Source organism: Motacilla alba, chromosome 3 (genome assembly GCF_015832195.1).
Source record: "Motacilla alba alba isolate MOTALB_02 chromosome 3, Motacilla_alba_V1.0_pri, whole genome shotgun sequence".
In the NCBI taxonomy this organism is placed as follows: Eukaryota; Metazoa; Chordata; class Aves; order Passeriformes; family Motacillidae; genus Motacilla; species Motacilla alba.
The window spans coordinates 98735813-98748948 of NC_052018.1; the positions used below are offsets into that span (position 1 = coordinate 98735813).

Here is a 13136-nt window from a genome sequence, read left to right on the forward strand (position 1 = left end):
AACTCACTTTACCATGGGCTCAGCAGCTGAAAAATGAGTTCTAATGAAGCACGTTGGGCTCTAAACCATGCATAGAAACAAAACTTGTAAAACCAACCCAGCGCAGCTCCTGTCAACAATGTTTCTCTACTCACTCCAGTCATTTATGAACAGATGTTTGCTTAAGGAGCATTAAACTGCCGGTTTCTGTTTCTGTGCTAAAGAAGAAAGGAAGGGCTGTCACTATTAAGAGGCCAATTTACTGACACTTTGAGGGAATCCCAAGGTTTAACCGTTGTTTTTAAGGCACTGTCTTCTCTAAAGAAAAATTATATTTTGGTTCAACAAGCAGACACTTTTCATAGCAAACTGAAGTGTCAGGACCTAATAGCATTTGAGCAATTTCGCCCCATTTCAGAATGACATTACCTCTTGTACAAAAAGAAAAATGTCATACTTGAAGTATCGCAACTCTGTTCAGCCTGTTATGTCCAGATGCATTTAGCAACAGACACGCTTTACGGCCCTCGAAAGAGAAAGCTCGTCACGAAAAGCCAAACACACAGGACAGCTTAACTTCTTGCACCACATCCTAGAGCCCTCTCCCAACTGCGGCGCCGCTGAACCCCAGGAAAACGCGGGCCCCGCCGCAGGACAAAGCCGATCCCCACGCTCCGGCTGCGGCGGGACGAGCCCGGGGAGCCGCGGGGCTTCCCCCCGCCCTCCTCCGCGGGCCAGCGGGAAGGACGGCGCTGCCCCGACAGGCCCCGGCCGCCGCCGCTCCCCGGGGGCAGCGCCGAGGGGTCCCCGGCGCCCTTCCGCGGCCAGGCCCGGCGGGAACGAGCCGCCCCCCGCCGTCTCTTACCTGCGGGCTGCGCGGGGGGCGGCGGGGCCCGGGCGGGCATGGCGGCGGGCGGGGAGGGGGAGGGAAGGAGGGAGGAAGGGGAGAGGGGCCGCGGCCGGTTATCTGCGGCCTCCCGCGGCAACCGCCATGGAGGGGAGCCCCTATGGGCGACAGGAACCGCGTCGCTGCGGCCCGGCCCCCTCCGGCCGCCGCCTCCAGCCCGCCACCGCCCACCGCGCTCCCGGCACGCACCGCGCCGCCGCCCCCGCCCGCGTCACGTCCGGCCCGGCCCGGCCCGGCCCGCTCCCCGCCGTAAACAGCCCTGCGGATAAAGGGCTGAGGGAGGGAGCCCCGTGCTCGTGTGGGTCTTGCTGTGCCGGCGAGACTCAGAATGCTAGAGTGGCTTGGGGTTAGAAGGGGCCTAAAACCCCAGCTGGTTCTAAGCCCAAGCGAGCGTGTGTTAAAATTGTAAAGAATAACGTTTAAAAGCGTAGCATTTGAGTAGCGTGCAAAGCCTGCCATTCCTCCTGGGGCCGTGGTCAACTGAGCTCCGTACAGCGGTCACAATGCAGTACGAATTGCGTTAATAAAATAGCGAGCGAAGTATAACATTAGAGCTTTGTTACGGAATAAGGGAATGAATTCGGTTGGGAAAGACCTCTGAGGTCAGCGGGCCCAACCTGTGACCCAACACCGCAGTGTCAGCCAGACCACGGCACCGAGTGCCGCCTCTGGCCTCTGGTCTTCCCTTGAACGCCTCCAGGGACGGTGACTCCACCACCTCTCAGGGCAGCTCATTCTAAGGCTTAATCGCCTTTTCTGTGTAGAAATACCTCCCAGTGTCCAGCCTAAACTTTTCTTGCTTACAACTATGGCCTCTTGTCCTGTCACTGGTGGCCTGGGAGCAGAGGCTGACCCACCTGGCTACAGCCTCATAAGGAGCAATAAGGTCACCTCAGAGCTTGTGCTCCTCCAGAGGCTCTAGATACATACGCACCATGTTGAAACATGCAGTAGTTTGGATGAGAAAGGCTTAAACCAGAACATTTCACGTTTCAGATGGGTTTGTGGAATAAAAATACCTCAAATGCATTTAAGGGTAATTATAATTAATGTGCTAATTTAATCAGCACTAGAAGGCTTCTGTGAAGCAGGGGGGAATGATACAGTTAATGCAACATTTCTGTGACGTTCTGAATCCTGTTAAAATAGCTGAAGATAATAATGGATGACTATTAATGAGGCTCTATTACTTCGCCTCCTGGTGGCTGTTCTCTTTTTACAGCTTAGTGTCAGAAGCGCAGAGTGAAGCTTGTGCTGACCCGGCAGGACAGGAGGAGAAGCCTGAGGGAACAGGAAATAGGGTGATTTAGCTCTCAGTGACCTTCACACCGTGTACAGCAACGTGATTTACAAATCGTAGCGATATAGAGAAGATCGTGTAAAAACAGTGAAATACTTTGCTGTAAAGCAACAGAAAAACGAGGTCTTCCCCCTCCTCCCTGCTCCCTCCCCCAAATATCTGGCAGTAGCCACGAAGTACCAGAGGCCTGAAGCATCGCTTACTGTGTGGTGCTACTTCGTGAAGATTTATTTTCTATTCCAGCTGTGTTTAATTGGTGGTCATTGGCTATGACTGTTAATCTTCCTGTTGTGAATAATACAACTGGAGAAGGTAAAATAATAATTACCTTCTCTTTTACATCATGCTGCCTGTAAACTCCCCAGACAGCAACATAAGTCCCAGTGTTGTCCAAAAAAAAAAAAAATCAGTTTTACCCAGTGCAACAAGCCAATAATTACACACTCGAGAGAGACATTGATTATTTATCTCAGAGTTGCACAAGCCTGGGTCCTCTGTGGCATCCCACAAATCAAGCACACCAACTGTAAAAACTTTTTACTATTTATACATTTTAGGAAACAAAGAAATTAGTGTTCATTGGCTACAAGTTACACAGTTCTCTTACTAATTGGTATTCTCTCCTCTATTGTTTAATGACTCTCTTGCTTCTTGTGCTGATTAGTCCGCATGCTCAGGCTTTCTCTTGCTCTGAGGTGGGCTCTCAGCTGGTGGTTGTGATCTGTCCCTGCTGGAATTACCTTTTACCCGGGCAGAGCTGATTCAGCACAGTCACTGAGTTGTCTTTATTGGTTTCTTCCTTATCTTGGGAGTTCTGCTAAATGTCCTTGGGACCCATAAATTCTGCATTCTTTGTGTCCACTATCAGTGGTACATCCTTCTTCCCAAGCCTGGTTAACCTCCCCCTGGGTCTGAGATCACTAAAGCATGTCCAGCTCTAAACCTTAAGAAGGCAATTCTACCCACAAGTAATTTGTTTCTCTAACACCTGTATGTCAGAGCTTGTTAGCTGCTCTCTGTTTAAATCTCCCTTCTTGTTGATTTGGCTTGAGAGTATATAAAGACCAAACATTAAAGAACATATTTTCTTAAGAAAATTTTACATGTTACACATTTTGCAGCACTGGCACTCTAAAGAAAAACAAAATAGTAAAGCCCTTCTTGTGCAAAAGCCCACAGCTGCAGAACAATCATATATCTCAGAAGAAAATCCAGGAAGATAAATGATGTCAGTAATCAGGTACTAGATTAGAAGGAAATTTGTTAAGTAAAATTTCAGATGCTTTGAAGAAGTGACTCATATTCTAAGCTATAAAGAAAGGCAAAAAGTTCCTCCAAATAGTCCCTGTCAGTCTGATGTGGTGAAAATTTCCTTCTTTTTCTTGGTGTCATTCAGAAGTTTCCAGAACCAGAAGAGTTAATCAGTATGCAGTTGTGAGTCCATAAAATTCACTTAACTTGAATTCAAGATCAGATGAGAGGTAAGCATGTCACACAAAAAAATGAAGTTAATATTCACTTAGGCATAGTGTGAATGATTGACAAGATGTGTGGGATTTCTTCAGTCATTCCTGCATAAGCTTTGCTGGTTGAAGGAGATTACATTTGCTTGTGAAGGCAGACTGACTCTTTATAATAGCATTAGCCATATCATGTATTAGCTCTATGAAATGGAATTCATGGGTTACAACAGTAATTTCAAGGTTATATTTTTAACATATGAAAGTTTCCTTTACAGAATTGCGTGGATTGTAAACACTGTATCTTATTTGGAGATGATTCTAGCATGGTGTTCTATCGATTTTCAAATAAATGGGGAGGTGTTTTTAAAGCAAATACTTCCAAGCCATTTGTTTTCTTAAAGCATGGTGTTAAAATTTATAATTTTGATATATCCATCTCAACGTGAAGCCCTTCTGCGTCGTGTAATAGAGGTTTTAAGTAGAGCTGGTCTGGTCTTGGTAGGTCCGAGGCTGAGCCTTGACTTGTGGACTGCAGCAAACTGGCTTTATCAGTCACTCCTACCGAGTCCTGAACTGTCAGGAGAGGGCGCAGCCTTCCCAGAAGTCTCAGATGGAAAAAGATACTCTGGTGTGTCAGAATGATTCAGAAAGGTTCTCCCAAAACCCTGGGTGGTCTGAAGGTTCAGACACTCCTCCTGGTTTGGGAATTGAGGACGGCAGAAAGAACCTGCTATGGTCTGTATCCATGTCCTTCATAAAACTTAGTCATTCATAATTCTCAAAAAAAATTGAGTATGTAGTATTTACAGAGAAGAAATTTAGGGTTTGTTTCTCATTTTGAAGGCTACAACATGGCTCCTGAATTTTAGTTTACTAAATTTTAGTTTTATATAGGCTGTACCATATATTGTGTAGTGTGATGCATAAAATCTTCTGAAAGATGTTGTACTGCTGGTAGTGGATAGTGCAGTTCTTTTTTTCCTTTTTAATTTCAAAATTACATACAAGGCAACATGGCTCATGCCAGTGCAAATTCTTTTGTCTTCCTCACTGAGTGAGGAAGAAATTTGCTATAATCAAAGGCTAGATAAGTCTCCAAAATTCAGGCATCGCACTTCCCTCTCTGCTGTGTCTGGCAATGCAGCTGATCAGAAACTAGATAGTCAGTGTCCTGAGAAATTATCATCCTTTGTTTTCCTTTTTTTTTTTTTAATCACAATCAAATCAGACATTGAAAGATTTTATATTATCCATAGAATGAATTTTAGATGTTTTTTTAACATACCAAGTAGTTTAGTTTAATGTCATTAATGCCTTATGCTTTCATTTCTGCTATTGGCTCCATCCTCGGCCAAGTTCTCTTCAACATCTTTTTTAACACCTTGGGTGCAAGACTCAAAGGAATACTAAGTTTGCTGATGTCACTAAATTGGGATGAGCTGTTGACTCCCTCAAGGCCAGAGAGACCCTGCAGAGAGACCTTGAGGAATTAGAAAGCTGGGCAGTCACCAACCATATGAAGTTTAACAGAGGCAAATGCCAGATTCTGCACCTGGGATGGTGCAGCCCTGAGTGCACGGACTGGGGAATGACAGGCTGGAGAGCAGTGCCATGGAAAGGGACCTGGGGATCCTGGTCCATGGCAAGTTGAACATGGGCCAGCAGTGCCCTGCCAGCCAGGAGGGCCACCCGTGTCCTGGGGGGTATCAGGCACAGCATCCCCAGCTGGGCAAAGGAGGGGATTGTCCTGTTCTGCTCTGCACTGGAGCAGCCTCACCTCGAGTGCTGGGGGCAGTTTTGGGTGCCATAATATAAAAAAAGACATTAAGGTATTAGCGAGTGCCCAAGGGAGGCCACAAGGATGGTGAAGGGTCTGGAGAGAAAGCCATCCAAAGAGTGGCTGAGATCACTTGGTCTGTTCAGCCTGGAGAAGAGGAGAATGAGGGGAAACCTCGGTGGGGTTTTCGACATCGTCACTGGGGGCAGCAGAGAGGCAGCACGAATCTCTGCTGGTGACCAGTGATAGGAGTTGAGGAAACAGCCTGAAGCTGAACTGGGGGAGGTTTAGGTTGGATATTAGGAAAAGGTTCTTCACCCAGAGAATAACTGGTCACTGGAACAGCTCCCCAGGAAAGTGGTCACAGCACCAAGCCTGGCAGAGTTCAAGAAAGATTTGAACAAGACTCTTTGGCAGATTGTGTGATTGTTGGGATGTCATGCACAGGGCCAGGACCTGAAACTCAACCATCCTGACATGTCCCTTCCAACTCAGCATATTCTATGATTCTAATATTCTGTAAAATCATTGCAATTCATCTTCACAGAGTGTTTTGACTTTTTCTCATTCTGACATGAAACTGAATTGGCTTATTTCTCTGAAATGTTTTAAATTTAGTAAAACTGCATTTATTTTAGACCCTTATAGCTGAAATAACCCTACAACTGCATTATCAAGCAGAAAGGTCTTTTCTGATTGAATTCACCAATCAGCCTCAAAAGCTTTATATGAAAGTTTTTTGTGGCTGTGGTTTCATGAGGTGGGCATTATGAAAGCTAGTTGAATGAATAATATATGCTTTCTGTTGGCTTCTAAATGGGCATCTGGCAATAAAAGAAAAATTCTGCAGTCACTGCTAGCTGAGTTAAACAAAGGTGCAGCTGAACAGAGAAAGAACTGTTGCTAAAGCAGCCTGTTGCTGAACCCCACTGTCCTTTGGCATGGAAAGGTGGTAAAACAGATTTATGAGCAGTGGATACTTGTTTCTTTGGGGAGTGGTAGGTGCTTTGAGCTCCACCCTTAATCAGTGCACACTGCCTGGCTCCTCCTCAGGGCAGTGCTGAGCTCTCACCTGTGTTAGAGTTGAGGGAGCCAAGAGTGCCTCTCTTGGCCTCAGGGTATCACCCAGCCACATCAGAGACCCCTTGTGAAGGGCCCATCCAGGTCTGCAACTTCCCCACATCTTCTGCATCACTGCTACTCCCTTTAACACTGACCTCTGGGCATGCAGAATGACCAGGCACTGGTTTCTCTGGGTTTGGGGATCCAGCAAAGGTGGTTTAGCTTTCCCCAGCTCCTCAAGCAAAGGACTGTTCCCATTCTGTTCCAGTTGCAATGGCATAAAATATAAAACATTGTAACATATGTTTCAGATGCTACCTGTATCTGTTTGATGCAGTGCAAGTTTGTTATAGCTTTTCACAAGTCTCCCTGGATAGCTTTGCTGGAGTCCTAGTACACAAGTGAGAAGGTATTGCTATGTCAGCAGATGATTCTCTTGTGATTACCAAGCCATTAAAATTTTCAGAATTGTCCTTAAACAGGCCTGAATATATTAACTACAAAGAACCCAGTGTAGTTACAGAGAACAGAAATAGCAGTTATTTTAGAAGTCTCTTCATCTGAATGTAGGTTCTTTGGGGTTTGGCTCAGGCTTATTTGGGCAAGAATACAGTTGTTGACACTCAACAGTGTTTGTTGGGGGGGTTGAGGGTTTTGTGGTGGGGGGGAGGTTTGTGAGGTGGTGCATTTGTGTGTGTGTGTTTGTGTGTATTTTGTTTTGGATTGGCTGTTTGGCTTGGTTTGGTTTGGTTGTATGTTTCTTTTAAACAGGTTCATTCTGAGTCTTGACCACATTTGCAGCTGATTAGGAGCATCTAATGAAGATGAAGACTCACATTCTTGCCATATGAGGGCTTACCCAGTGGATTAACCAGATCATGAATGTCTAAAGAGCCCCATTTTACTTGCTGTGGCCTAGACCACATCCTCCAAGTGGCACAAGTTAATGACTTCAGTGTGGCAATGCTACATGTGCACCTGGCCACAATATATTTGCATACATAACTCATCAGCAAGGTGCGCAAAGTGTATTTTAGTGTATGTATATATTAATGGTGATGAGACTTGTCAGCAGAGTCCATAACCAAACCCAGGTCTGACAATACTTCCTTCTCCTAGAAGATGGTCTTGAGTACCTCAGCTGTCAGCAGGAAAGCACGATTGCTCATTCCCACAGCAGCAAAACTTTCCAGTGTGACTAATTGTTTTGGTTTGGTTCTTGTTGGTTTTTGTTTTGGTTTTCTTTTTTAGTGCAGGCTCTAAATGCAGAAAGCTCATAAGAAAAGAAATCAAAACTATTCATTTCATGACAGCCCCTTCCCTTTAAGAGGTATGGCTTGTGAGCTTTTTACATTTAAGATGAAAAGTACTTAAAAGAGGTTAAGACCATTTTTCTGTTTGAATGGTCTCATTCATTTATTGGGCAAAGGTGAGCTGATTTCCAAAGTCATCTTCCTCCCTGCTGCGTCAGTTTCTTTCTGTGAGGGAGGAATCAACAACCTCCAACACCCTTGAAGATCAGCTGATAGGAAATTCCAAGGTACAAACTATTCACTTTAGGTTTGTAATAAATATGAGTGTAAGAGGCACTATGACAGCAGTCTCTTGCACACCAACCTGTGCAAGGTAGTAGTATACATTCCTGTATTCTCCATTAATATCTATTTGAAGACATTTTCATTTCTAAGACATTTTGGAGTTTGGGGATATTTTGTTTGGTTGGGTCTTTTTGAGGTTTAGGATCACTGAAATTTACCTCTACTACTGGTTTTTTTTTGGTTTTTGGTTTTTGGTTTTTTTTTTCTCCAAGTATTTAAGACCTGCAATATCCTGTTATAATCACACAAGTTCATTTCACTTCTGTATGTCAACACAGTCACTGAAATTCAGGTGTCAGGTTCAGATGTTTTGATTAAGTTTTCCTAATAAACTAATGTTGTGTGACTGGCAGTGATTCTTATCAGTAAAAATAATTTGGGATTTTTTTTGCAAAGGTCACGTCCTTTCATTTCTACAGTGAATGACAAAATGTCCATTAAACACGAGTGATAGTAGCATTCAGTTCCAGGTTTTAAAATGGGAATGACAGAGGTTTTTTTCTGGGTTAATGACAACTTATGTCTCAAATGCAACTGCTATGCAAGAAAAGTGCTTTCTTTCATAGGTATTTGTCAAAATCCTTCTCATTGTCTTTCAGACTCATATCTGTTGCCTTGTTTATTTGTCAAAATACTTCTTGTTGTCTTTCAGGCTCATATCAGATGCCTTGTTTCAGAGCCATATGTTCCAATTTTATCCTCTGTCATATTTTTCTGTAATAAGTTTGCTTTCTTGATCTACATTCATTGAGATGCAAAGCATCTGGGATGTAGGCACAAGAGGAGGCTAGATCTCAGAAAAAAAGAGCATTTCTTCCTTGAAAGCTCTTACACAATAAATGTGTGAGATTGGCTGTACCTGACCCTAAACTACCTGACAAGGCTGTTGTCATAAACAAGAAGACAGAATCAGGAGAAGAAATGCCATGCTCCAAGTAGATAAAATGTGTTTGAATGCTAACAGAATGTCAGCCCCAGAGTCCTTCATGCAACAACCTTTGGCTGCACCAGCAGTCAGGATGGGACCTTCAGATGGAGGAATTGTTGGTCTCTATGTCATCCCATTGTTGTCTCATAGAAAGCAGAGAGAAGAGAGAGTGAACACCGACAATTGTACCAAGAACAGGCTGAGTAGAGGAAGGAGCAGGCAGAGAGGAGTGTGGAGAACAGGGAGGGAAACAGCAGGATGGCAAAGACAAGCACAGACAGTGAGGCAGATGAGGAGTTGAAAAGTCCAACTTCCACCCCTTCTATATCCAGGGTCAGTCAGAGATCTCTGGAGAGCAGCTGAACCAGCTCTGTGTCCATGAAAAGAGCAAGGAAAAATGAGATTAGGTAAATCCAAGTACCTGAGCAATCTGTTTAAGGTCATTAGGCTCCTCTTTCTATAAATCATAGCTAACTGGGTTTCAGCAGTGGAAAAAGGATGCCATCTCTGAGTCAGCTTCTTGGTTCTGGGAAGCAAATACAATCACACATCATGCTTACGTGGAGTCAGTGATGTGGTCTGCAGGATCCCCTGCCAGGATGTGTCTCCTCACCATTCTCTGCATCTCTGCAAACATGCAATCTAAAGGCAGCCTGTGGCACTTCAAGGGAGCAGTGAGCTGCAGTCACCCCATCTCTAAAGTTACTGAACTCAATGGATGTGCATCAGCAGTGAATTTGGCTCAGAGTTTTCAGTTTTTAATTACTGAGCTGAAAAAAAGTGCAATACACATAATAAATATTTTCATTTATACGGTTTGGTGCATCTTGCAAGGAGCCTTGATTCCAGCACAGGCTGATCACCAAGCTGGTGTTCTGAAGGAGAATCTTTTGTCTCAGTTTCCCTACATATATTGAATTGTTTATAATGTAGGCCACAGGGTCTTTTCTGCCTGTTTGGTCAGATGTAGGTCAGCAGTTCAGTGGATTCAAATGAATGACTGATAGCAACCTCCAACTGGTTTGCATGGAAATGGCATTGGGCCAATTGCCCAATTGTGGAATGTTGTAGAAGCAAAGGAGACATAATTATTTCCAAATTTGGCCACAATCCATATTATATCCATATTTATCCATATTTTGCTGCAAATGGCCTTGTCTTCTTTGGCAAGATATCCTGTGGGCAGAGAACATATCCTTAGTAACTTACTGTTCTTATACTGGGTATATACCACTGTTCCATGCTGGGTGGAGTTTCCAACAAATTCTCCTCTGTGGAGAGGCCAAAACTCACGACCCTTGCTAGGCATGCAGCTGTGTCCCAGAATCAGATCTCTGGCTCCTTGGCAGCCTGTCTCTAATGGTGCTGTTTATGGGATCACTCACAGATCTTTGAGCAGCAATTAAATCTTGGTACAAAACCTGTGCCAAGGTTTTTCGAGGAGCAGAGGCTCCTGTGCATATCCTCATGTGGAGCAGGAAGGAGTTTCAGGAGCACTGCAGAGATCTCCCACCAGTCAAATGCTTGTTCCTCTTATTCAAAGAGCTGGTGGGATGTGAACCAGCTTTTGTTCAAAAACAACGTCAGCATTTTTGCATGTGACCCCCAACATGTCCTCTTGTACCTTCTGGGATCATTTTGTCTGAATTGTGCTGATGGAACCCAATTGCTATCAGATGGCCTTTTGCAGAGCTGCTTCAGGGGAGAGGGAGATGTAGACTGAATGTGCTGGGGTGGCTGTAACAAACTGGCCTATTCTTCTCATGCTTGTGGCCATCCAGTCAAGGATGGTTGGTGTATCCACTTCGTGGCTGCTGAGCCATGAGTCTTTGATCTTTTTTCTGTATAAATGTCTTCAGATGTAATTTGACAGCAGGTTGCACTCAGAAGATTTTTCCACTCTGTAGTTCTATGCTATCAAGACATGCTTAAATTATCCTACAGGCCATGCCTTCAGAGAGGCCTGGGTTAGTTACACATCTCTGGCTTTGACTGACAATTTATACACCCTCCCTAGCTAGGCCACTTCTCTGGAGAGTCCCCGTTTCTTGATCTGACAGAGATGCAGGCAGACAGAGCTACAACCCTGCGCTATATAGAAGAAAAGCAGGGTGATAACCCCTACAAAACATGACAGAGTCACTGCATGCTCGAGTTTGCCTTGGAGCTGGTTTGCTTTTACAGAGCTAGACCAGTTTGAGTCAGATCCTGTTATATGCACACTATTGTGGTGCCTTTAATTCATTTTAAGAGTGGAACAGATAGGTTTCTTCCCTTTTCACAATTATGACCTTGTTGTTGCTTTGCTTCCTAAAGTGTTCTGGTTGCATTGCAGAGCTGCAAGCATGCCCCAGGGCCTGGTGCAGTTAAGTGTCTGTGTGTGTTTTGCTCTCTTGGTTGTATGGAAGGAGTCATCACTGCATTATAAACTCATCTTTGTAGCTTTTCAAAGCTCATTCTTGCCTATGGGAAAGCTTCATATGTGAAAAGTGTCAGGTTCCTTGTGGGATGGGGTGGACTGTTACACCCCGAGCTGCATCTTGCCATTTCTTTTTCTGCTTCAGAACTGGGAAGAGAGAGCAGATAGGAGTAGGTCAGAGCTGTATTGGACCCCAGTCTAATGCTGGGCCTGGGTGAGCCTCTGCAGGAGTCTCCAAGTTTCTCTTGGAAGTCAAAAATTACGATATTGAATGAGTGAGTTTCATGAAGAACAGGAAATAGTCTCTGCAGTTGTGGCAGGTAGCATGTGGGAAACACACAGCATTTGTGTGAACTATTGAGTACCAGTTGTATTCCTGTGAATTCTTTTAGGCTGGTCTAACACCTTGGTGTTGAATTCAACCATCTCACCTCCCAGGAAGCAAGCATGACCACCACAAACTTTCACTGGTGCACAAAGGTGGTCATTGTGCTTCCCATTGCACTGGTATTGCTCAGCTATGAAAAACCAGAATCACTGTTTTTAACAAAAAAATGGTTGGTAAATGAGAGGGGTGTCCTAAGAGATTGTAGGTGGTAAGTTGCTCTATTGGTAGAAAGCAACAAGCTGTGTTGATATCTACCTAACACACATGTACGCTTTGGACCCTTTGGTGTTAAAATAATTTTGAAGATCAGGAATAACACTGTGTGTGACTACCTGCATGTATTTACACTTTTCTTGAAAAGGACAAAAAGAAAATAGATGCCTGGTTTTTTGATGATTAAAATTGTTTGTCTGCATGAAGAATGTTTTCTCTGAGGCTTTGCTGCATAGTCTTTTACAGCTACTGGGCTGCTCCTCTGTAAGATTCTTCCAGAGGATACTGCAGAGCAGCCAGCTGCAATTAAAACTGAGAAGACAGTGTCCAAGGCCTTTGACTTCCAATTCTTTGCCTTGCATTATCTTTAAATTACGTCTTTAGTGCTATCACTCTGTCAGAGTAGGATCACTCTTGCCTAGATCTTTGCCCATGGTTTAGTATAGCCCTAACCTGATTAGGAGTCGGAGGGTTTTCTCCTCATTTCACTAGGCAGCATTAAAACAAATTATTCTGATATTGAGACTATAAAATAGGTTAAAATTTTTTTTAAAATTCAAGCACTGATTCTCTATGCAGCAAAGACCTCACCATCCTGAACCCAAATAAATGGGAGTAGCAATAAAAAATGTTTGAATATGCAAATTGTTGTATGTCTGAAATCTTCAGGTTTAACAAAATGTCATTGTGCCTCTGTTGAGAGTCCATGGTCCCAAATCCTTGCTTAGTCTTTACATGGACAAAGTGGACAAGGAACTTAAGGTGGGTTAGAACACATCAGGACTCCTGAGTCAGACTGCATATAAAATAATATTGTCTTAGAAAGTAAAAAGGCTGTGTCCTGCATCTGCTGAGCAAGGGGTTTCAATCCCATGGTTTTTTTCTGTGTGCTGGTAGGTTCACAAAGTAAGATGCATTCTGACTGTAGCTAAACAAACAGCTGGAGTAGTGTTGTCTCTGCAGAGCCACAGGCCTGTCCCTTTCTGTTTGCAGGCACTCTGCCCATTCCCTGTCCTTTGTAAAGGCTGCAGCCTTACTGGGGGGGTGAACATGCTTACACACAACATTGGTGTGACCTGAGACTGAGCCCAACAAGTGCTTT

The 13136-nt window shown here is 44.1% G+C and overlaps 1 protein-coding gene across 4 annotated transcripts in view; it reads right to left on the reverse strand.

Moving 5' to 3' along the window:
• AFTPH (aftiphilin) overlaps positions 1-815 on the reverse strand; it is a 42614-nt gene extending 41799 nt beyond the window's left edge. For 2 of the 4 annotated variants that reach the window (XR_005256305.1, XM_038131629.1), the window contains exon 1: positions 409-814. Coding sequence is in view for 3 of the 4 variants with exons in the window: in XM_038131629.1 (XP_037987557.1) it covers positions 409-434 (26 nt within the window). In the remaining variant the exon portion in view is untranslated. Of the gene's footprint in view, positions 1-408 lie in introns of all 4 variants that reach the window. The other 2 variants (XM_038131628.1, XM_038131630.1) reach the window with 1 other exon arrangement.
• Between the last annotated feature and the right edge of the window lie 12321 nt (positions 816-13136).